Here is a 26559-nt window from a genome sequence, read left to right on the forward strand (position 1 = left end):
GCATAACAATAAAAATGTATGCAATGATTTCTAATAATACTGCCTAAAGGAAGCATGTATAGTATAAATAAAAGTGGTCCTAACACAGAACCCTGTGGAACTTGATAATCAACCTTAGTGTGTGATAAAGACTCCCCATTTACATGAACAAATTGGAGTCTATTACATAATATGATTCAAACAGTAAGAAATTTATTTTTCTTACTACATAAATGTTAACACACACACACCATCAGAAACCTTCTCAATTTTTACATTTCCTTTTTCAGCCATTTTTACAACCCCAATATCAAAAATGTCAGGATACTAAGTAAAATGGAGTTAAAAACAAACTCAAAAGATTCAGAATTTTCTGTTCTTAAGTAAGGCCAAAAATAATATGGGATACCCATGATCGTCAGGCCCTCAGGCAGTTCAGCATTAAAAATGAATGAGTCCATCATAGAACTCACTACATGGGCTTTGGAACATTTCCATAAATCATTCTGTGAACACAGCTCATCATACCATCCATAAATGCAGGTGAAAGCTCTGTCCTGCAAAGAAGAAGCTATATGTGAACCAAGGATATAATAGTTTTGGATTTTACATTATAGTTTAGTTTTATTTTGTTTTAACTTTTTTCCTCTAATTCAGTGAGTTTTAAGTCGTTTTTAGAGTGGCTTTGCTCATTTTTATTAGTTTTTATTTTTTGCTTAATGCTTAGTTTTAGTTTTTTCATACTTTTTCATACTATTTGTCAGGTGCAAGATTCAAGGTGTAAGAGTAACTATTGCAATAAGAACTCGACAAAAGATACCAACAGTTGAATACAATTTAAAAATTGTATTCAACTGTTTACAAGATAGCAGCATTACGTGCTAAATGTGTGTAATATTAAGGACACACATGAATGTCATGACACATCAACAGGGAGAAACATAAAGAAAAACATGAACTCCAAAACCCAATAAACTACAGTAAACTCCCAATAAACTGCAGTGTCAGTACAGTCGATTAATAATACCTCACAGCAAATGTTTGACGAAAACAAACTGAACTCTTTGAAAGAATCAAAGCTCAAATCTATCCACCACATGACCTCTGTCAGAGCTGCTCAGAGAGCTAGCTTGGTTAGATGCTTGCTAATTAAAGAAGAAGAAGAGAAGAAAAAACTTTATCTGTCACATATACATGCAGTGAAATTCAGTCTGCATTTAACCCATCACACATGGAGTATGTAGCACACACAGCATAATGTGGAGCAGGGGGCAGCTAGAGGGTGCCTGGGGAGTGATGCCAGCCCAAGGATTTGAACCAGCATCCTCTCAGTGATGAACCCTCTTCTTCTTCTTCTCTAGGCCACCACTCCCCTCTTTTTTTTTTTTAAAGAAAGAACTTTATTTGCCACATATACATGCAGTGAAATTCAGTCTCTGCATTTAATTAGTCTTCAGCACTGGGTCTTTGCGGCTTCTGTACACAATCTATGTAAGTAGCCAATGTTGTTGCCACATTTAAGCTTGTGTGAACTGGATTATGTGTGTTAATTACCTTGTGGTTGTGTGCCGGTGTTTTATATGCGGTGCTGGCTGGGACGTTTTCCCCTCCTTGGTCCTTGCTGTTTGTGGTCAGTTTTTGACTGCAAACATAATTGTCTCTGTTTTTCACTTGGTTTACTCCCTCGCATCCATAACAGTAGTTTCAGCAGTCTCCCTCCAGGAATTTGTGAGTCCTTATGTTGATGCTTTGATTATTATTCCTGATTCTTATTCTCTCACTGATAAATTCAAACACTGTGGCGAAAAGTAGCCAGCAATGCACAAGGTCTCGGCAGTGCTGAACAGGCCAGTCACAATCATTGCGGGCTGCATGGACCCGACGTGTAGTGACATTTCTCGAGAGGTGCACGTCAAGTTACATTGTATGTTACTGTGTAGGTTCAGAGGGGGTTTCTGTTTGCAATTGTTTTCGGAAAACTAGCAGAGGAACTTAACTGTTTCCTTGCTCACTTTGAGACACCACAGGACCACTCATCTGCTCCCCCCATGCCAAAGAGGTCATCATTACCGGCCTAAATGATTACCGCCCTGTGGCACTCACATCTGTAATCATGAAGTGCTTTGAGAGGCTGGTTTCTCCAGCATATTAAAGACCCCCCCCCCCCCCCCCCCCCCCCCCCCCCCCCCCCCCCCCCCCCCCCACGTTTGACCCCCATCAATTTGCATATCATGCAAACAGATCCACAGAGGGTGCCATTGCTGTAGCTCTCCATTCTGTGTTGAGCCACTTGGAGCAGCAGCAGAGCTACGCCCACATGTTCTTTGTGCATTACAGCTCAGCCTTTAATACAATCATCCTGGACATTCTTACAGCCAAACTGCACACCCTGGGCCTCCCCCCTCTCACATGTTCCTGGATAAAGGACTTCTTAACCAATTGGCCCCAGACTGTGAGACTTGGCTCCCATCTCTCCTCCACCCACCCACTGAGCACTGGCTCCCCACAGGGCTGTGTGCTGAGCCCCCTCCTGTACTGCCTCTGACAGTCCAGCCACAAAACAACCTCATCATCAAATTTGCTGACAACGCCACAGTGGTCAGACTTATCGCAAGGGTAGATGAGGCAGCCTACAGAGAGGAGGTCCTGAAGTTGACAGCCTGGTGTTCATTGAACAACCTGGCACTGAACACCATGAAAACCAAAGAAATCATCGACTTCAGGAAACACAGGACTGACCCAGCCCCCCCTACATCAATGGTGAGCATGTGGAGAGGGTCCACACCTTCAGGTTTCTTGGTGTCCTCATCTCTGCTGATCTCTCCTGGTCAGATAACATCACAGCTGTTATCAAGAAGGCTCAGCAGCGACTTCACTTCCTGAGGGTCCTCAGGAAGAACAACTTGGGCTCAAACCTGCTGCTGACCTTCTACCGCTCATCCATTGAGAGCCTGCTGACATACTGTATCACAGTATGGTACGGCAGCTGCACTGAGGCAGACAGGGGGAAGCTTCAGAGGGTAGTCAAGACAGCACAAAGAATCGTTGGCTGCCCTCTCCCCTCCGTGATGGACATCTACTCCTCCCGCTGCCTCAGTAGAGCCAAAAACGTCATCAAGGACAGCTCACACCCTGGCTTTGAACTGTTTGACCTGCTGCCCTCTGGCAGGAGCTACAGGTGCGTCAAAGCCAGAACAGTTTCTTTGCCAAAGCAATAACCACCCTGAACTCACGCACTCACCCACTCTAACTGTGCAATACCCACATCTCTGTGCAATATTATATTATCCATACTGAACAATATCTATCACCCCTATATTGTGCAATATTCAGTATTCATTCACCAAGTACAATAGTCAATCACCAAAGTGCAATACTCACCCATTTTATGTGCATATACTTAGGTATTTATTTTATTTTTTACAGTGTATTTTTTTAATACATTCTGTTTTATTTTCTGTATATTCTTAGAAGTTTTGTTCTATACTTTTAGAAACTGTGACTTTCTACTGCATGGCATTGAACAGGAGTGGCGTTCTAATCTCATTGTACATTTTGTATAATGACAAATAAAAGCATTCTGTTCTATTCTGTACTTTTCTGTATTCTGCTAGCATTAGGCAGAGCCTAATGCTAGCAGAAGGCTTTTGTTCAGGTACACAAAGATATACAGCAAGAAATGACAAGAAGAGACAGCTGTACCACAACACTGATGTTTCAATCAGAAGTTCAGACAGCCTCTGTATATAGCTTTGCTATATAGAGTCCATCTACACTTTCCTACCACTAGATGGCAGAAGTAAACTGTTCATCAGCAGTTGGAACTCCACGATTTGAAGTACCACACAGGATTGCCCTGTGTCCTTTATGTTCCTACTGTTTATTCACTGCAACACTCCTTTAGTCTCTTTGTAGAGCTGTTCTTCTGATATTTTAAAAGCAGGGAGCCTAATTCCAAACAAAGTTTGTCAGTGATCCTTCCTAAACCTTTTCCACAAATTCAGTGCCAGAGAAGTGACATTAATTACTGAGCTACCTCTTTCTCGTAGCTGAAGCAAAACAAACACATATGACACAATGAGAGTAAAAACTTGTAAGATAATAGAGTACAAGGAAGGCGGCAGAGAGCCCATGACAACCAGCTCCTGTGGTTGCTGCACAGTGGGTTGGTTTGTGTTCATAAGAAAGAGCATGGTTGTGATAAAACCAGCTTATTGCTTTTTTTGCTGGAAACAGGGAGGAAAGGAGTAGTCCCTGCAGCCTTCCACATCTGCTAAACAAGCTCAGTTGTCTGTTGCTGCACAAAAACCATGCACAACAACAATAAACATAAGCAAAACAAACAAGCAATAAAGAAACCTCTTTGGAAGTGTGTTTTAAAACTAGTATTTTTTTTTTTTAAATCTGATTTTAGCTACACAGACAATGTGTAATAATATACAGGACTTTACTGTGCACAAGCGCCCCCTGTTGGTGATTGGCTGAAATGATGTTTGGATTGGTCTAAACAGGACTTTGTTTTTGCCCATTTATAGAGCACCGCACAGATCAGTCAATGAGTAACTTTGACAAAAGGTTTATGGGATTTAAACAGAGGCCTTTAGTCACAGCAGCTCGGTGGTGTGGTAGTTAGCACTGTTGCCTCACAGTAAGGGCTCGAATAAACCTTGACCAGGGCCTTTCTTTGTGAAGCATTGCTTCTTACAGCTTCTGTTATTTATTCAGACAAACATGCACTTAAATTGCTCACAATAACAAAGAAAGTTTCTGCAGGCTATTTTCTTTTTAATTGTTTTAATCACCTGACGAGGCCAGCGTGGGAACAGCATATTGTGAGGCATGCGCCTTGCTGTTCCCTTTTGTCGAGCCACAGCATTCTCAGTCTTCATAAGGCCATTCATTCCCAGTTGGTGAGATTGTCACTTCCCACTGTAAAACTCTACCAGTACTCTGAACTGCTGTTCACACCACCCAGCTGGTGATAGTGCAGCGTCAGTGTCACTTGTGGCATATTTGCACTGATCCCTGGTCTGCATTCTTCCCTCGAATGCTGAGCCAAGTCAGACGAACCCTTTAGATGAGGTGGCAGGATGCCTGAGCAATGGCACAGTATGGATTTGAAGCCTGCCCTTGGTTTGTTACCTGCCATATGGCTTTCCCAATCACTGATATTTCTGCTGGTGCAGATCCAATAGAGAGGGGAGAAAGGGAGAGACATATTGTGTGTGTGTGTGTGTGTGTGTGTGTGTGTGTGTGTGTGTGTGTGTGTGTGTGTGTGTGTGTGTGTGTGTGTGTGTGTGTGTGTGTGTGTGTGTGTGTGTGAGAGAGAGAGAGAGAGAGAGCAAGAGAGATTTTTCAAAGCAGGGTTTCAAGTCTCCGACTTAACTGGATTTAGCTGCTGTTCATGCTCCACCAGCCATTACATTTGCTGAACATTAACCTCCAGAGACCCAAGCTCTTGTTTGGGATGCATTTTTAATTTCTCTTAGGTATTTAGGATCATTTGAACTTGATAAATGTAAAAATTTAGCTTTTCTTTTTTTTTTTAAAGTATGTCCTCATATCGGAACAGCAGTTTTAGTTTACAGCATAACACAATAAAGTATGTATAAAAGACTTTACTGAGCAGAATGAAGTAAAAAGTGCTTAAAAGCCCAAATGTATGAGAGGATATGTTGTTAAAGTACAGTACCTCCTATCTCCTTTTCCTAACCACTTTTCCTTGACTGCAATGAAAGGTCATTGAGGTCAAGGAAAGGTAGGTAGGAGAAAAGCACATCTTATGCTTGTTGTGATAGTTGCTTCTAGAAGATGTCAGAATGAGTGCCACCCGTCACCTGTTTGGCACGGGTGGATGGCTCAAAGCTGTGAGCACAGTGCTGAAACTTTGGCATCCTAAAATTCTTCACTCATTCCTCACACTGAGTGTTCAGAGGCGAGCTGCATTTATTTCTGCTCCTCAATAATACTGGGATTTTCATGAAACAGGGCAGAAATCAACTGAGCTAAGCTGTCTTTTTCTCACCAGTGCACACAAAGCGAATGATTTCTCTGTACTGAATATGTAATGAATAAAAGTGAAATGTCTGCAGCTACTAATCGGACTGTGTTAGTGCGTTAGAATAATGTCTGAATGTTTCAGTGTGCTGGAAAAAAAGCATTTATGCAGAACTGCCTTAATTCTTCATGGTATAGATTCAACAAAGCGCTGGAAACGTTCTTCAGATTTTGGTCCATTTTGACATGATAGCATCGCACAGTTGCTGCAGATTTGTCAGCTGCACATCCTTAATGTGAATCTCTCATTCGATCACATCCAAAACGTGCTCTGTTGGATTGAGATTTGGTGACCGCGGAGCACATTTGAGTACATTTAGCTCATTGTCATGTTCTAGAAACCAGTTTGAGATGATTTGAGCTTTGTGACATGGTGCTGGAAGCAGCCATCAGATAATGGGTACACTGTGGTCATAAAGGGTCAGCGACAATACTCAGGTGTTGTCACCTTATTTAATTGGGGTGGCATTTAAATGATGCTCAGTTGGTACTAAGGGACCTAAAGTGTGCTAAGAAAATATCCTACACGCCATTACACCACCAACATATATATATATATAATGCAGCCTGGATCCATGCTTTCATGTGTTTACGTCAAATTCCAAGCCTATACCATACCATTTAGATATTTGTCTTTCTGAGAGATTTTCTGTTTCATTTCAGTCTTTCTTTGACACCTTAGTTTGTGCTGGTGTTGCTCACCACTTAAAAATATATGTTGTCACACTGCTCACCTACCCTGAATATGTAGACTTGCTTATTATGGAACATGACAGTTTAAACAGCAATAGTTGGATTTTGTTTTACTCATACAGATAGAGTCACGAGGTGTCCCTCTCTATGTGGAACTGCACAGCATTTCAGAAGAATGTGATGCAAACTACAACAGAGCAGCTCCAATAAAGAAAAGAAAACATTTAATAACTGGATGAAACAGATGAAAGGTTTGCTCCGTGTTTTTAGTTATTTGGGATTCACAAAAACCTCAAGATGTGCCTGCCCACTGAAACCCAAATGATTACTAGACAAAAGAGCCACTGAAATAACAGCCAGGAACAAGTTCCTATTTAAAGGTTATCGAGGCAAAAAGGAGAATACTTAAGAGTGAGAAGACTCCTATAAGAACACCCTTTGGCTTCCTTTCTTCTTCAATATGCATGTTCACACAAATGAACCAAACAAAAAGCACTTTTATGGTGCTTTTTGTGCAGAATAAAACCCAGTTAAAAGCAACATTCATGCATGTATTTGAAAACAGTTGAAAATGTTACTTCATAAATAACATTCCTGGTTCATTTCTTATTTAAAAAAAAAATGTCTGTGTTTTAACAATAGAAAATACAAATATCCTGCTACATTCTGTCTATCAGGTCGGTTGAATCTGTGGTTTGTTTTCAACAACAGCTGAACAGTCATTTCTATAGATTAGCTTTCCCGTAATCTTCCCACATTATTTAGTGCCATGTTTTACATCTGTTTACGTGTAAGGAAGTGTATATTTTGGAATGAGTGTATGACCGTATGGTTGATTATGTGTCTGTATGCTGGGACGCGTATACTTTAATGTTTCTTCAAACTTTAAAGCACTTTGTAACTCTCTGTTTTGGAAAGTGCTATAAAATAAGGTTATTATTATTATTATTATTATTATTATTATGTTCAGATAGAATTGCATTCATCCTGCTTATTTAGACACATGATTATATCCGAAAGATATGTTCTCCTATCAGAGTAGCACTGACCTGTGCAGTCCAGTGTTGTTGCTCTGAGTTGGCTGTGTACTGCAGTGCAGTGTTACATCTCCTACGGGGGGGGCACTGTGGTGTAATCAGTTTTATGGATTACTCCCATTTCTGCCATGCTTGTTATCTCTGCCTCAGCAGTGGTGTCACTTTTTTCCTGTAACATTTCACTGAAGCTCTTTCTTGTTAAATATTATAAAAAAAAGTATGCTGTTTCAATGCCCCCCCCCCCAATGGTCAAACATCAGCAGGATGTACCAGGATCTTTGCAACAGTCTTTGCCTGTTGCAGTCCTGCCTATTAATCAATAGAGGGTGCTGTCTGACTTTTATTCATAACTGCCTCATGTTATTTTTTGCCTTTGCAATTCTTTGACTACCAGCCATAAGCTGTTTCACATGGTTAAAAGGACATTATTATGATCCTTTGATCTGCTTGAAATCCAAAATGGTCCTCAGTGTTCATCCAAATTGTTTTAGCACAAACACAGCAAAGGTTTTGTTCATCCCCTTGTCTTATTTTGGCTGAAAGTGACTAATGCTGCTGCTAAAATAACTCCACAGTCGATGGTGCAGAGGATGGCACAGGCTTGCAGAATACTGCTTCTCACTGTAGGCTGTGGACCTTTGCCAGCAAACACACTGGAGACTCTCTGTATTAGAACTGTTGAGGTGGATTCAACATGAGCAGCATATTGAAAACCAGCAGCACAGTTAGCTGTATCTGTACACGAGCTGCTGTTGCTATCAATAACGTGTGAATATGACTGATGCAAAGCAATAAACAACATTATTAGCTTCCCTGTCATTCCTGCCATGTCTGATCTAATGAAGTCTTTGTTTGAAAAAAAAAATGATCTGTGACTTGTCCCAATTGAGAGACTAAATTAGTGCAGGAAATTAGAATATTGTCCCAGGAGTGTCACCTGTAGCGTGACCGTAGAAATTAGTGTAATACTGTCAGTGACTCTGCAGCACGAGTGGTAAGAAAGTCCAGTCTGAGGACTGTATCTTCTGATTTGTCACCTTTGACCTGCTTCACCATTCACCTGCTTCCAACAAATAAGCACGGGTCAAGTTTTAAGTTCAGTCATGTCACATGTCTAAAATAGTTGACCGACTTACTATGTCGCGTAGCAAGATTATATAGAGTATGCTTCCATGTGTTGAATAGGCAGTCTCTTCTGTCTCTTTTCACTGTAGTGAGTTCATGACAGTATGCATGTGTGTGTGTGCATGGCTCTGTCGTGTCCCGTTCACTGTTTTTAGAGGAGCAGTGGAGCGCTTAATGTGCTGGCGGGTGCTGGCCGTCACACTGAAGAGAGCTCGGGCAGTAGCTGTGTGTGTCTTTCTACCCCCAGGTCCACACAACCTGTCCCTTTGTGTCCTAGGCAGGACCACCCCAGGGACAGTCCTCATTCACTGGGTGCACTCAAAAACACAAAAATATGCCCATAAAAAAAGAACATCTTTAAGACCTATTCTTGCAGGTTTACACTTTACAGCCAATATTAATACATGACATATGTATAAAAATATATTATTTTACATTAGTTTGTGTTAAGAAAAAATTCTCATCTCAGTCTTGTCATGTTTGTAAAATGTGGTATTGCAGCTTCTGGAGATCTAAATTTTGATTTGAATAGTTTCTGTGAAACAGTTTCTGGGATGTCAGTCATTTCACAGATGTTCTTTAGTCGTTTTAACCACCTTTTTATACCTTTTTATTTGCTCGTGAAAAATGGTTTTAACATGACAACATTCCATGGCAACATATCAAAGATCATAAAATATGACTTGCCAAAAATCCCCCAGAAAACCAGAGCCCTGCTTCACGATAGCGGTTTGTGAGGATTACGTATGTGTGGATCTTAATATTTCATGTGAAATGTATCAAGCTGAACAGAAGAAACTATCAGTAGGTCCATTTTTTTGACATTTTTTTTTATTTTGTTGTTTTATTGTCTTTTTTTAAACCAAACCATATTGAAGTCACAGTTAAAGATGGACTTAAAGTACTGACTCACAGCTTATGTTTGAAGAGTTGATCTAAAATACCACTGAGCAATTATAGTCAGTTTTACACACAGCTCCTGTGATTAATTTAATTGGATGTACTGTACAGTACCAGTCAGAGATTTGACCTGGGTATTGTTAATAATTCACTTCTTTACCTTTAGAACTTATGGCTTGCTTTTGCAGTATGCTTTGAGCCATTGTCCATCTGCACTGTGAGGTGCCATGCAATTACTTTACTGCATATGGCTGAATCTGAGCACAGTACACATCCATCTGACTGCTTTTGTCTTCTGTCACATAATCAATACACACCAGTGACCCAGCGCCATTGGAAACAATACATAGCCATACATCACACTGCCTCCTAAAGGTGATGTTGTATTAATAGTTCAAATTATAAACTGTTCAAACCTTTTCTGTATTTTTCTCTTCCCAACATTTTGGTACAGGTTGACCTTAGCTGTATCTGTCCAAAGAATGCTGTTCCAAAACTGTCATTTCTTTTTTAAAATTTTATTTGACAAAGGCTAATCTAGCCTTTCTATTTTTGTGGCTCATGAGTGTTTTGCACCTTGTACCTTACATGCTTTGAATTTACTCTTGTGAAGTCTTCTCTCTGTGATAGAATTGGTTTGCCTGTTTTTCTCCACCTGGATGCATGCTGTCGTTTTTCTTAAACATGGAAAAGAATCCTGCAGTCTTCCACCAGAATGTGCAGAACTGTGGATTCAGCCTCTCATTATGTTCCAGCTGTCTCTCTCATAGATTGTGTGTGTGTGTGTGTGTGTGTGTGTGTGGGGGGGGGGCAAAGGATGTCCAGTTTCACTTGCACTGAGAGCTCTTTGGCTGCAGTTTCCAAATGAGAATTCCACACTATGTCTATAATAAATGTATATAAATGGTTGTGATTCATCAGTGATTGTTGGATTACTTTTGATAGAACCCTCAAAGTCTACACTTTATAGCCACATTCATCATATAACTGCAACTTGAAAATGTTTCTGTACACAGCAAAAACCACAAAATTGTTTGTGTTCAAAAATAAAAATAAAAAGTTGCACACACTCATATTTCACTGGGTTGCTTTTAGCTTTGATGACAGCAAGCATTAACCTTGGCATTGTCTTGATAAGCTTACAGCTTGATAAATGCTTACAGCATTTATTTCCATCCAGAATTGCATTAATTTTGTCACTAAGATCTTGTTTTGATGCTATAGTGTTGGAGTCTTCTTCAGCACATCCCAAAGATTCTCAGTAAGTTTAAGGTCTGAAGTTTGGGGTGAAAAATAATGTCCCACATTCCCTGAAATGCTCTTGCACAATTTGAGCCAGACTAATCTTACTGTCATCACTGTCATCTTGGAATATGTCCGTGCAATCAGGAAAGAAAAACTGTTGGATGGCTAAACTTGATCACTCTGTATATTCACATAGTCAGCTAACCTTGTTTTTTTGAGCACATGACTTTGCTGAACCTTAGACCTGATCAACTGAAGCAACCTCAGATCATAACACTGCTCCAACAAGCTTGTATGGTAGGCACTATGCATGATGGGTGCATCACTTCATCCTCCTTTCTTCTTAACTTGAGATGCCCATCATTCTGAATCAGGATAAATGGACTCATCAGACCACATGATCTTTTCCCAGTGCTTCAGAGTTAAATCTTTATGCTCCCTAGGAAATCAAAGCCTTTTTTTCCAATTAGCCTCAATGATAAATGGTTTTCTTAAGGCTGCACAGGATTACAGATCATGATTTTTTTTTCCTTGATGGCTCACCACTATCCTTCTAGGTTTCTAGGACACATTAGAGAGTTCTTAATCCAATTTCAGCAGTCTCCTTAGTTGTTCTCTTTGCTTGATGCAGGTCAATAATTTGATATCTTTTCTACGACCACTGAATATGTCTTCCGACATGGTTGTTTCAGAACTGAGAAGCTGCTCCCTGCATGAGTTAAATAGCAGGTTATATAACCTATTGGCAGTCAAATTAAATTACTGCAGTAATTATGTGTTACCTATTTGCATAGTTAAATTCAGCATATGTGGCAGTCTGTATGGACCTAACTGTCTATGTTATGCTTTAAATCACAATTTGTATTTTCCTGTATGGTTCCATCCATCCATGGATGGAGCCTATCTTAGCTGTCATAGGGTGAGAGGCAGGGTACACCTTTTAAAAAAAACTTTCTAAAGCAAGCCCTGTGTATTTAGATTGATCTGTTTGCTATTGGTTCCCACTGATTTCAGTATGTTTTGTACTGCATGCTTCAGTTACATGTGACTGTCAGAATGTACTCTATCAAATTTTTTTGTCTATTATGCAACACTGCTGGTTAAACCATCAAACATACAGTAAGGTTCTCAGTAGTTCAGGGGTATGGGATGCCCTCTTTTCCAAAGGGATTTTCTAGGTGCAGCCCTAAATGATATTACAACAATAAATGGCCACAGTGGGTGTGTTACAGCCCAATGTAAAACTGCCCATCCATTCACTTGATAAGTGGTTAGCAAGACCAGTCTAGTTGCCCAAGCAAAAACCTCATTATTACCAGGGCAGTCAGTCCTGCTGGTGACTCATTCAGTCACGTTCTCCAGGGGTTCAGTATTGTGATGGATCTCTTGTCACAAAGATGTCAGCCTGTCTGTGTTTGTGTTTGTTTCATAGCTAGGGCACACGAGCAAGTGATTTGTTTAGTAGCATTGCAGACAGAGGGGAATATCACCACTCCTATTCATTAGCATGCTGCAGTATAGAAAGAGAGAGAGCTGCTATCAGATCAGGGAAAGCCTTGGCAGGAGAGCAGAGGAAAAACAGAGTTATGGACAAATCTTTGCAAGTGCAGAGGTGTGGACTGGAGGCAACAGAAATGGCCCAATAAGATGTTTTTTTTTTGTTTGTTTGTTTGTTTTGATGTGTAAAATTTTAAAAGATAAACATTCAATGTATATTTTCTTTCATTCATGGCAGATCAAACATCATTCAAACTTGAGTCACTGTTAGAAAAAAACAGATAAGAGCTGTAAAAATCAGAAATGCAATTATAGTTTGATATATTAAGAAAGTGAGCAATGATATCTTGGCTGTTTTATGTGTTTTGTAATGAGTTGTTCTAAAATAACTAACAAGAGATAAAATAAGCCAAAAATTAAGATTTGGCTGTAGAAATAACAGCCATTCACCAGCTGTCCCTCTGTGTGTGTGTGTGTGTGTGTGTGTGTGTGTGTGTGTGTGTGTGTGTGTGTGTGTGTGTGTGTGTGTGTGTGTGTGTGTGTGTGTGTGTGTTGTATGTGTGTGCGCACTGAAGCACATGTGGTGGCATGTGTGTACTGCGTTTGTGTGTCTACAATGTGAGTGCGAGTTGTATGTGTGATGTATAGGGAGCTGAGCAAAGAGAGATGTTAAATGATCATTTCTGCCTGCGTCAGCAGTTTTACAGGGAGGAGGAAAGATGAAGGGGAGAGGGAGAGAGAGAGAGAGAGAAGGAGAAGGAGAAGGAGAGACCTAGAGGGGAAGAGGGAGACAGCAATATCAGTAAACAGGTGCCAACTCCATGCTCTTTCACACATTGTGCATGAGAAGGTGTTTTCACTATACTAAATATACTGCCCATTGTCTTTTATTGTATACAAAAGTATAAGCGTAGCTCCAGAAAGGGAAACTAGAAAACATTAAAATAATTCAATGAATGAAAGCTTTCAATGATTTTACTGCATCTCACTTTACAACAGATAGTCAAGCATTGATGTGGAATAGATATTTATCGCTCCCAGCCCCACTCTAATATACAAAAGCATACTGCACCAACATCCTTGCTTGGGTACCAATCCTGTCTGCTGCAGCGCCTGAACAGTGGAGAGGGAGGAGGGAGCAGAGAGAGCGAGAGAGGAAGAGAGAGGTAAACAAGTAAGAGGCAGCTTTTCCCTCATGCATGTTTTAGATTTTTTTTTTTTCTTTTTTTTTTTTTTTTGTCTGGTTTGCTGGAGTGTGTGTGAGTGATGGTGTGATTGGCTGTGATGACGACGGGTTCCCTGTGCAACCTGGCGATCCTACACAGATGGACACACAGCAGGACCAGGAGATACTGAGAAATTAAATGCTGGAAAAGGAAACAAAATCAATGCAGTGTGAGAAGGGAGAGCTGACTTTGATTTAAAGCGGCTCAAGCTATTTCTTAACTGACTGTCAGTTCATCCCTTTTTAATCTTTGTTGATGGGTGTGTGCATGCATGTGTGTGTTGAGGGGGTGTCGAAGCAGTTTCACATTATGTTAAAGCAGTGAACACAGAAGAGATGTAGAGAAAGAAAACAACTGAAACAGATAGAAAAACTGTTCACTGTCTTCTCCACAGAAACGAATGGAGACCAGAGAGTCGAACAGCAGAAAGATTGAACGGAGGAAGTGAGAGAGCAGGAGAGTGCAAGCATCGAAGCAGGAGAGAGAGAGAGAGAGAAAGAGAAAGAGAGCTGCGCTGCAGTAGCATCCCACAGCAGACGGATGAGGACTGCTGGTGTGTGTGTGTGTGTGTGACTGCACTGCTGACGAGGAGGAGGAGGCAGAGGGTGAGCACGCTCGCATACTCTGCAGGGCCATAGAGGAACACACAACGGCAGCGCTAGTGTTGGCCCGTGCCAGGTAAAGTCCAAGTGCCGTCGACCCGCAGACCACTGCTGTAAGATCTGGACACTCCAACGCCACCGAGACCCCAACTACCAACACCATGGCACAAGCGGCCAAACATCTTCGCAAGAACAAGGATTTAGAAGCCCAGGCAGAGCAGGAGCGCAAAGAGAAGGAGGAGGAGAGGGTCAAAAAGAGGAGTCGCTCACGGGATAAAAAGCGCAAGGTACTGGGATATTCACAGGTGGGGTAGTCAGGGGTGGGGTGGGGCAATGGGGGTAGCGTGAGGAGGGAGGGGTGGCCTGGAGAGGGGGGCAGGAAGGTTGAGACGCCCCCCCCTCCTTCTTCCTCTGTCATGCTATGGTCAGGGTGCTGAGGCACACATGGAAACCTGGTAATGAGCGTGTTTCTACTGTGTGTACACAGTCTCCCTGCACACATGTATGTCCTGTGCATACAGACACGGGGAAACGGTACAGCACACTGCATGCTTTCCTACTCCTCTGGACTGCTTTAAACCTGCTTTATTGACTGTCCTGTCTGAGCCGTCTGATAAGGCAGTGTAGTACTCTACCTCTCACTGTGTGACTGTGCCTCTTCACATTTCTGTCTTGTGCCCCGTCTCTTCTTTTTCTTTTTTTTCACAATACAGTATGGTATTAGTGAGCAAAATCTGGCTAAAGTACTAATCTACCATGAGGACCATAACCTGCTTGTTTCTACAAAAGCCCATCCTCTTCTCCTGTCTATTATTTTCTCTGTGTGGCATTGTAATGACTGCAGAGCAGTACCTGCAGGCTTCTGACTGAGAAGTACGAGGCAGAGCTGGAACAACTGGCAAGGTTCGTTGTAAACAATAAATCTTTGCTCCGCCAGTCACTGACTGCAGGGAAATATCATCCAGTCTACTTTATGCCTCTGGTCGCTCGTCGCACTTTTGCTCAAACTCATTAATGAAAATGAGTCATCCACAGATTGTGTATTGATGGCAAATTGGTCTTCAGTAACCAAGTCCAGCCGCCCTGAGAGCCAGCTCTGTGCCAGCCTGGCTGTAAACCAATCTAATGCTGATGCAGTAGAGACAGAAAGACAGTACAGCTTCCACTCTCCCACAGAAGGAAGACAGAGCTGTAAGGCCGATATAGGGTTCCGAGTTTTCTTTTTTGTGTGCTATACAGATAGGGTGACAAGGTTATTAGGTGTGTTTGAGGAAATCACACAGAGGAAAAAAGAGAGAGCTTGAGGAGAATGAAAGGTGGTATGACTCAGATACACCTGGGTGGTTTTCTGTCAGCAGGGGCTTTCTATTTAACTCTTTTTGTTGGAGAGTCAGACTCGAGCGTTTCATCACGCAGACACACACGGCACCATGCAGTCTGCAGTGATTGATGCGAAGGAATGACTCCCGAGTTAAAGTTTCATCACATTCTTCACCTGTTTAACTCATTAAGATCCGATGCAGTACGGGGGAATATATTGATATATTTAAAATCAAGGGTGCTTTCATACTTGATGGGTAGACACGGCTATAATAACCAGAGGGTGAATGCCAGTGCAGAGATGACTTTGTGCATGTGTATTATGTGTGCAGTGCAGTGTTTGTAGGTATGGAAAGATGAGGGTTGAGAAGAGAAATCCTGCAGCTCTAATGGTTGGAGATGTCTGAGGGTGCTAATGCAGAACAACTTTGACTGAAAGTGTGTAGTTTCAGAGGATCCCGTATCACTTACGTAACCATGCAGCTTAAGTCTTTCAAATAAGCTTCCTGACTCCCTTCCAGCTCCCCTCCCAATCTCTCTTCCTTTTTTAAACACCGGCTTATAGCCATTCCTGGTTTCTGGAGCAGATGTTAACACTGGGGGAATTCTGTCTCTTTATCTATCTGTGTTTCTGATACTTGTATCTACCTCTTCATTATCTGCACTCTGTAAAACAATGATTGTCTGTCCTCCTATTGCCTGATTGTTAACAAACCACCTTCCTACTTTGTGCCACACAAAGAAAACAGCCAACACCTTCTTTTTTTTCCTTTGGTAGCTCAGTAGAGTCTCTATCCTTGCATTACAGACAAGGTCAACTCTTTGTGATGGGACTGCATTTTTTAATTTCATTTAACATTTAAATCACATGAGCACTAAACGCTCATGAATGCTCCTTGTTCTTTCTGTTGCCTTTAAACAAGACTTTTGTCTCACGGGCTTCAGTTTCCTTCTTTAGTGGCGGCAATTTAATCAAAAATTTGTTTCTTTGAAAAATCACTCACAGCTTTGTTGATTAAGAAGAGTTTCAATTTATGGTGTTAAGGTTCATTTATTGTTCTTCGTGTATTTTTAGTCTCAATAGCGGGAGCACAGGGCTCCGAATGGGGTGGCTGTTTGTTGGTCTTTTCCAGAGACGAGAGATTAAGATTAATCTCTTGTCTCTGGTCTTTTGTTCCGTTTCGGGTCCACTGAGTATCATGGCATCATTTTTAGTAACACATGCTTATTTATCTTTTAAAAACACAATTTGATTTGCTTATGATTGTATTTCATTCCTGTTGGTTTAATTGCTACTCTTCTGTTTGTGACTGATGTATGTTGCTGTTAACGTGGTTATTCCATCCTGATGAGGACACAAATCTGTCCTCGTCATTAAAGGTTGAAAGTGCCATTTTAACTGGCTGCTCGGTGTAGTGGCATTATACAGAACAGGTTAGTTGCTGAGCAGTTTATAATGTTGTCCTCAAATTACTTTTATTGATGAGTTTGCTCCTCTTGAAAAATGAGCATTGTCAGGGTGTGAACAAAGCCCTATTGTCCCAGTCAGCACCTCTTTTCACCTCATTCTGCATGTGCGCTTGTATTTACATCTAGAGCTGCTTTAATGTGAAGCGGCTGACCTGGTGACAGTGGTCCAGAAGTATGAAATAGTGGTTTGTTGTATTGTTTGCATCCAGATAGTGTATTTAGTGTGGTTTTCATTTAGGCTGTTTACTTTCCCAGAGTTTAAGGACTCCAAGGTCATTGGAAATGTACACCAGGTTTTAAAGATAATACTTCCTTTTATTTATTCATGCTTATTAGTTTTATTTTGCCCTTGCAGGGAAAATATATTTGCAGCTTAATGTTAGTAGCAGGTGAGTGAAAGCTTTTCCTGTAACTGCAGTTCTTTTTTATTCCTTTTGTTGCTGCTTTGGTATCATCATAATCAAAAACAGTCTCTAGTGCCCAAAGATTTAATCAGACTGTTTCTCTTAGTATTCATTATGATGAAATATTACTGGCATTTATGAGAAGATTACAAATGTACCATCTAATTGCAGTTTCCTAACAAAACGATAAACTAAGTGAATTGAAGTTGGACTCTTTCTGACTATTTGGAGATTTACATCCTCCTCTTACTGATTATTTACACTATGGGATCCCTTATTAAGCCCCAAAGGAATAATAAACCCACTGGATCCATTCAGGATGATTTTCAGAGCTATAACTCTGTGTGCAATGATATAAAATTTTTGCCCATTGCTCATTGTGTTCAAGCACTAATAGTTATCAGTAAATGAGCGTTATTATGAATCAGTTGACTTTTTTGCCCAGTTATTACCTTATCTAGTTTACTGTCATAGAAGTCAAATCATTTGACATTTGCATAACTGGAACCAGAGATTTTTTTTAATGTGTTCCTTTAAAATGGTAAATTGATAATCAAAATTGTAAATAATTGATGTAATTGTGGTTGATTGAAGAATCTCTCCATCACTAGTTTAGGCAAATCATCCAAATATCTCCAAAGGTATAGCAACACAAATTACAATGGAAGTCAGCTTCTGAATATCTAAATCAGTATTTCCTGTGTGTAATGATGTAGTGCTAAAACTTATCATCACTTCAGTGGTTATAAATCTCTACAAATCAGTCTGGCAAATATTTCCATTTTTATTGATTAACTAGACTTCTATAAATCAAGAAAGGTGCCAAGAGCTCAAACTGGCCATCAGATCCCTTTTTGAAGCAACAGTTCAAAACCCCAGGTTATTGGATGTTTATATTTATTTATGGAATAAAAAAAGAAAAGAAAAGAAAAAAATACACATTTTCAGTGACCCCCACCAAATATGTAATTTCTTCTAATAATGCAATGTTTTTATTGGCTTAATAAGTGGCAGTAAGTTAATTTTCTGAATAATAATAATTATTATTATTATAACTATAGCTCTGTATGTTGAAAATACAAAATTTGAGTCTGTTTGGTGTGACAAAGGTCATCATTGGTGTTGACAGATGGCTTTTGGCCAGCGAAGCTCCAGAAGAGCTGAGGATTGACCCATCAGTAGTGCTGGTCGTCAGTCTCATCTTTAAAAGGGGTCTGGACAAAGTGCATGTTTTTTGGGGTTTTTTTTTTGGGGGGGGGGGGGGGGGGGGGGTTGTGGTGTATATATATTAACACTCTCCTGGTTGCAAATGTATATAGTAGCAGCTCATCAGGTATCTTAAAGGTAAAATTCAGCTTCATAGACTTCTTCAAAAAGCAGCACTTGTGCAGCTGATATGGCTGCCTGTGAATGCTGCAGTGTTAAAAGTGCGACCGTAGTGCTCCATGTTCATGCAACATTTTTGTATAAAACAAAAAAGGCAACAGTGGATCAGCATTCCAGCCTTGTCTCCGTCTGCCCTCCAAAATCTCTTACCCTCCCCACTTCAGGAGGAAGCAGAGCCCTCAATGAGGTTCATGTGTTGATGTCTGAGGCAGATTGGTACTGCATGTGCATATGCCTCTCTCTCTATCTCACTCTGTGTGTGTGTGTGTGTGTGTGTGTGTGTGTGTGTGTGTGTGTGTGTGTGTGTGTGTGTGTGTGTGTGTGTGTGTGTGTGTGTGTGTGCGTGTGTGTGTGTGTGTTTGGGTTTGGTGCAGTGGATTAGAGGTGCTGCAGAAGCGACTAAACCCATCAGTGCCAACTGTAGCACCAGTTTGCTGATGAGCCCTGCTTGCATTTACCACAGCTGCTGTGATCAAAGTGAAGTTTTTGTAATAAAGCAAATTTTACTTTTTCTGAAGTAGACGACTCGTTGCTTTCATGTCAGATGTTTGAAGCAAGAAAATTAAAATCTGTAGCCAGAGAGAGTGAAAGAACCTGACCGTGTGACTGTGATGGCCTGTGACACCTGTCAGTGAAGGTATACCAAATGCTCCACTTTTGTTTTAGCCTTCTTCTAAACGAAGTACAAAAATACTCTCTGTGACAAGTACAAAATGTCACTGAGAGTATTTTTAAGATTTTCAAATTTGCATACTTTATTCTACCCAGTGAAATGGGAGAGTTTGACTACTGTGTGGTTATTAATAACCATCTGGAATCTCTGGTGACCAACTCAAGGCAAAGAGAAGACTTCAGGACAAGACTTCTTGAACAACCCCCCATAAAATACTAAACATAAACAAAGATAACTTATTTAGTGACTTATTTCTGCCAGGGACTTTGTGAACTGTGGTTCTGCTCACCATGGTTGATTGTCTATAGGCTTTTTCTCACCTCCAACCAGTATGGCCATCCTCCTCTGACCTCTCTAATCAGCAAGCCATTTTAGCCCAATTCTTGAGAAAACCCAAGGATATGAGCAGTTTCAGATATACTTAAATATGACTTCTAGCACCAATGGTTCTGCTACAGTAATGTCACGTACATGCATGATAAATAGGCAGGTTTATGTGTCCTTAATAAAGTGCTCAGTGAGTGTAGATCTTGGGTTTTATGTTAGTATTTATAGTACAATATACCTGCAATAACAGAATTTTTAAGTTGAGGCATTAAAACAAATTGTAAAGCTCAGTAATCAGTCTGTTTTAGTTCTATAATTTCTCCAAAATGCTAAGTGAAATATCTGGCTCTCTTAGCTTCTGTAACATTGTCTCCTGTTTTAGTGTGGGAAATGCTTGTGTCCAATATCAGTGCCTCAGTAAAGCTAAACAGAAAGCTCTCTATAACTGCTAAGCTGTGAGTAAATGCAGATTCAGCTGATTTTATGTTCATCACTATGTGGCTATCCGGTAACTAAGAGACGCGCTTCACTGTGTCCTTGTAGTACACCATGAAGCAACCGAGAGTCTATTCATCTCACTTATTTTTACTCAAACTTCAGTCATGTCTGTCTGTGTATTAATAGTCCAGTATCATATGTGTGTGTGTGTGTGTGTGTGTGTGTGTGTATTTTTTTTTTTTGGGGGGGGGGGGGGGGGGGCTGTGGGCTGTGGCCCAGGTGGCCCTGTGGAACCCCTCAGACAGATGACTCAGCAGGCCGAGCTGAAGCACTCAGTCATGTTGATGGAGCTTTGGAATGAGCCTCACTGAGTCCAGCTCCTGTCTATACAGTAAGTGCTGCTGGGGCAGGGTGGCCAGGAGCTGCAGCCTACTTTCCTTTAATTAAAGCAGGAATGGCCCACGTGATGCCAATTCACCAACTAATGGCTTCTGCTCCCCCCCTTTCTCCCTTTAACCAGAGAAATAGCGGGGTCTTTATTTATGACCTAACAGAAACTGAGTGACTTTTAAAGCAAATGCCCAAGCACCCTCTTTCAAGTTCATTAAAGAGGGATGCTCCTCTGCTCAAAACGGTGGTACCCAGTCTTTGTTAAAATAGAAAAAATAATTAAGTAAACACAAGTGAAATAACATCAAGCATCCAGCTGGCACTCCTCCCTGCAGGGGTTCGGCTTCCCCCAAACTCCAAAGCCTGAGGATATTTTTAAATTGTTGATGAGTGCTCAAGATGTCTCACCGTGTTGCCAGCTTCATCTTCACTGCAGCGATTCATTCTCTCATTTGCAAAAAAACGGATGCCACAATCATCTGCACCTGCTGTAAGAAAAGAAAGCTTGATGCATGTTTTTGATAATCACCATAAGCCTGGGAGGCAGAGACCATTTATTGGTGTGTTGCCTGGTTGATGATTGTAAATGAAGCTGAGCTGACACGTAGGACTGCAGTGCTTTCAGAAAAGCATTTGTCTCCAACAGAGGTTTGTGTAAACCTCCAAAATTACAAGCATCAGCATCTCTGTGTGCTTATTCTCCCACTAAATATGAAGTGATGTGTCATATTGAGAGGGGCTTCCTTAGATTTTCCTCACATCCCCATCCACACCCCACCCCACCCCCCACTCCACCCCACCCCCCTCCATCTTCTCACTATCACCCTCCTTGGCCGATTGCGCTAATCTCTTCTCTCAATTGTTATTCTGATAGCGCAGCAGTTACGTAACTGCCTGAAACAGGAATTGAGAGATCGGGGGTTATTGAAATGGATCCTCATCATTCCCAAATAAAAGAGAGAGAGAAAGGGAAGGAGAAAGAATGAGGTGATACCCTCTGAGAGGAATGTGACAGTCATTGCTGGACAGTTTGTTGTGGGAAAGGGAGAGCTTTTGGTGCCCGCTACCCAACCCAGGCTCTTTCCCTTTAAGCTGATGAGGGAGAGGAAAGAGGAAAGGACAGGGGGTGGGATAGGGAGCTTAGTGCAGTTTCATGTCCAGGTACTCTGAGTTCTGCCTTTATATCCTCAGACTCTGCAGCATCTCACAGATTGAGATGTGTGAGAGCTATGGGAGCCTCTGCAATGTGCAGCCTATCATTTGCAGCATTGATTTGTTTTACTTTGTCCAGTAGAAAAAAAAAAATCATGTGTCCTGCATATCAGTTTTACAAAAATGCCATTCGTGTTCACATGAGAATAAACCCTGCTGACCTTTTCTCTAACGGCACCAGGAGGTTTTGGGGGAGCTTTTTGAACAGTATATGCAGCAATGAAATTGGCTCTTTTTTTTTTTTTGTAAACCTCAGTTAAATATGTAACTTAATCTTGATATTAGGAATCTCATTTGCAAGAGTGTCCTGGCCCAACAGAGGCAGCATTAATCTGATATATTATTCAAAGGCAGGAGAAACCAGAGCTCCCAGAGGAAACCCATGCCGAGCTTGAACCCTTTTGCAATGGTATGACAAAATACCTGCACCACTAATCACATTCTTATTAGTTTCAGCTGCACCTTAGTGCTGTTTAGTAGTGCTAATGCTTTCATGCCAAACTGACATTGTCAGTGTTGTAAACATCACACATTGTTAGTGTCAGTATGTTAGATTGTCATTGTGAGCATCTAAAAGATTTTGTATGTTTGTGTTTTCAAGGCAAGCACGCCTGAGTGGGACCAGTTTGTGTGGGAAGCACCTTATGTGTCTGATTGTGTGTGAATGTTTGGTGTGAAGATGAGTGATAAAACAGAGGGAATATAGCCAAAGGTTAGAGCCACAGAGAAGCATAGTGAAAGCAAAAAAGGAGTGAAATATCAGAGGACCGTGGGTGACCCCAGGGTGACTCTGCTCCTTTTTCCTCTGTATTGGATGGCTGGTGTCTTATTTACCTGATTGATATGATGATTCCTTTTTTTTTCTGTTGACCGGAGGGAAGAGAAATAATTCAATTCAAAACACAGCGGTACAGTAGGTCATTACAGCAGCATAGCTTCCCAGCTATAATTCTCTGTTCCAGTTCTCTGAGTGCGGACAATAGAGAATGTCTGGTTCATTTAATGAGATGAGCAGGAGAAGATTGAGTTCTGAATTTTAAGTTCTGAATTTTCTGAATGGATTAAACCTGAAGGTGGTATCCAGAAATGTAGTATGACACAGATGCCTAGGAAGGGTGTTAAGCAGGAGGTTCAAGCTTTTCTTTTAGTAAATGTTCTTGTGGAGTTAGAGATGAAGACGGTACAAAACCAGGCCTCGGCTGGTGTCTCAGAGTATCACCGTGTGCTCCCTTATGACAAATCTTACTTAGTGGAGTGCAGATTTCTTGAGTCATCTAATCCTTGTGTGTCATTGCAGTGTTGTAGCATCATGGACCTGTTATTAAAAGCTTAGCCATTTGTAACCCGCTTCATCTGAATCCCCTGGAGGAGAAGGTGGTGTCACTTTGATTTGTTGCTCTTCACGTCTCACCCCACCCAGCACAGTGATGTTCTCCTCTTCAGGAGAATGTAAAACAGATCACCCAGCATAACTAGAATAACCTTCTTTTAGGCATTCCTACGTTGATCATGCAGCATCTGTTCATTTTTTATTTATTTATTACTGAGTCTATAACTAACAGTTCTTTTTTTTTTTTTTAACTATGCACTCATACGTGTTGTAGAGTAAGAGACAAATGGAGACACACAGGAAGCAGATGGGATGAACAGACAGCAAGCCGTTTATTTGGCTGATGTAATAGTCCAAAAAGCAAAGAAACAAAATTCACAGAAATGCGGGAGAAATGCAGGAAACACTTAGGGAAGGTAAACAATAAGGACTAAGGGGAAAAACAGGACTATTTATACACAAGGGGTAATCAGGGAAGTGGACCTACCCAAGAGAATGAGACACAGGTGAGGGTAATCACACAGGTGACTATAATCAAAGACAAAGAGACAAATAACTGCAAAATCAAACAGGAAGTGAGTAACAGGGGAAAACAGACACATGAGTAACTCAATGATGGGAGAAAGCCACAGGAGGAAGACACAGCGGGGACGGATAAACTCCAAGCACTAACTGTGACTAAAATATAACGAGAACTAAAGGCTCATAATACTCAGGAGAAATAGAAAATTCAAACCTATCAACAAATAAAACTATGAACAAACAAACCCCTAAAGAAAGCAGGGAGTACCAAACAGTGAACAAGGTTTCAAAAACTCAAAACCCTGGGAACAGACCACAGATTATGACAGCCTATACATAGCAAAAATTCAGTTTTAAATCACAGACTATCTATTCTGCTGCAATGTTACTTGTTTTCACTAATCAGTCTCAAACTTGTTAATCTTATTATCTTTTTAAACTGAAAATGAAATGTTTTTGTACTTATCATATACGAGCATTTAGAGCGGAAAGAAAACTCCATTTTGGATATGGCTTCAAGTTTGTAGTATCCAAAACTGATATTAAGTCTCTTGATTTCTTAATTACTCTGGGTAAAGTGCAAGCCTGTAAACGTACTCATTGGAATGACCAAAGAAAGAAAAATATCTAAAAATTCCAACACAAAGTCCGATAAAGACACCCCAGAACATCTAGTTGTATCACACAATCATCCTTAGACAATAAAAACAAATGAAAATGAAACATCTGTTTACATTTTCATGCTACTTAAGCACATCCATCCACTGAAGAAGGTGATTGAAAGCTCTAAAAGAACTCCCATGTTAACCCTTGTGATGAAATATTAATACATTTATCTCTAAGGGAATACTTCTAATGCTCACAGTAGAATAAATGAAAATACATTTCTGTGCCAGGACAACACATCTGTTAATGTTGTGAAATGGTGCAGGCATTTCAGAGGTGTACATGTCAAAATGTAGGTAAATATGAACAAATGTAAATTAGATATGTATTCACTGCCTTCAGAAAGTTTTCAGACTCAGTCAAGTTTTCTGATTTTTTTATTCATTTTTTACTCATTGTAAAGTAGATCAGTGTGTTTTTAAAACATCACTTTATACACAATGTAAATGACAAAGCAAAGAGACCTTTTTGGTGTGTTTTGCTATTTTCAAATCAAATAAAACACTGAAATATTTCATGTATGCAAATATTTGGAGAATCGTAATGACACAATCCTTATGACGTTTTGTTTTTCTGAATCACCCTTGTGAGGCCTCTGTAACTTGTAGACACCTGTAACAAACTGATTTCTTTGCACACAGTTAGGAAAGGCGTGCATCTCTCTTTTTAAGGCCTCACAGTTGATGTTCTGTGTAACAGTGTTGCATTAAAAGGACAGATAGTCCTCTATTATTCTTAAACGAGAGAAAATTAGAACCATTGCTCGTTCTGGGTACTGCTGCCCAGCTAAACTGCGTAATCATGGAAGAAGCTCAGACAGGTAACCAAAATCTAGTGGTCGTGAACTCGGCATCTCCTTTGTGGATATGGGAGAGCCTTACAAAATCATCAGGGCGTCATCGGAGAGGACAGAAAAAAGCTATCACCCACAGCTGCTAGGAACCAAAAGGCACCTTAATGACTCAACAGTAAACAACATATACACTTGTTCCCAATAGTGCGTGTTGAGGAAATCGGGCACCAAATATCACCTCATTAATACGATCCCTTCTTCCAAACACAGTAGTGATAGCATCATGCTGTGAGGATGTTTTTCTACAACAGGGGCTGGGACAACTAGTCAGGATAGAAGGAAAAAGGTGCATTAATCCTTATTGAAGATCTTTTCTAATGTGGTGGGTATCTCAGGCTGTTGCTTATATTCAATAAGACAATGACCACCAACAAAACACAGGAGTGGTTTCAGCCCACCAGCATTTCCTGAAAGACCGTCACTCATAATTCAACCTGGTTGAGCATGAGTAGTTCTAACAAGAAGAATGACAGAAACTTAAGAAAGAAGGGTCCGAGCTTACAGGATCATTCCCAGGAAAAGACAGTCATTGCTGCCAAATCTACTTTAACAGTGTGTTAAGTGAAGAGTCTGAGTACTAGTGAAAATCTGAGTGTATTGGTTTTTGCTTGTCATTGTCAAGTATTCTGCAGTGATTGATGAGAAAAGATTTAATTTATTTTAAGACATGCAGTCATGTTAAAGTCATCCATAGGAATCTGACAGGTTTGGGCCGTTATAAGTAGCGGCCTTGTCAAATACCTTGAATGCCTAAGTGTCCATATTTGTTTAATCTAATTATTTATTTAATTATGCTGTGTATGTGTTTAATTTTTTTTTTCTTGCTCGCGTGTCTCTTTATGAGCCCGTGTGCTCATCGAACAGAGGCACGTGGGTTGTCTTGTGGTGCAGGATTTACAATCTAGCTGGGAGGATAGTGGTGTCGCCCAGCCTCTAATTGGCTGACCCCAGAGATTTTTCTTGAGCAAATGCAGAGCCAGGTGTCCACCCCCTTTTCTTTTCTTCCTCTCTGCTAGAGTAAATTCCTCTATCCATCCCATTATCATTTCCCCTGCCTCAGTACAGAATATTACCCCTTCCCTCTTCCCCGCTCTTTGCTACAGTTACTTGCAGCATATTGCAACACAGCAAGATCATGGATTTGATTCCTAACACCTCCCTTTCTTTTCTCTCAGTTTCTGAGTTTGTGCTAAACACTATAGATCCA

General features: G+C 40.7%; 1 protein-coding gene across 1 annotated transcript in view; it reads left to right on the plus strand.

Annotated features, from left to right (window-relative positions):
- Positions 1-14442: 14442 nt before the first annotated feature.
- ank1a (ankyrin 1, erythrocytic a) overlaps positions 14443-26559 on the plus strand; it is a 94205-nt gene continuing 82088 nt past the window's right edge. Inside the window, exon 1 of the mRNA XM_030737233.1 lies at positions 14443-14648. Coding sequence (XP_030593093.1) covers positions 14523-14648 — 126 coding nt within the window. The 5' untranslated portion in view covers positions 14443-14522. The remainder of the gene's footprint in view (positions 14649-26559) is intronic.

Source organism: Archocentrus centrarchus, chromosome 9 (genome assembly GCF_007364275.1).
Source record: "Archocentrus centrarchus isolate MPI-CPG fArcCen1 chromosome 9, fArcCen1, whole genome shotgun sequence".
Lineage (NCBI taxonomy): Eukaryota > Metazoa > Chordata > Actinopteri > Cichliformes > Cichlidae > Archocentrus > Archocentrus centrarchus.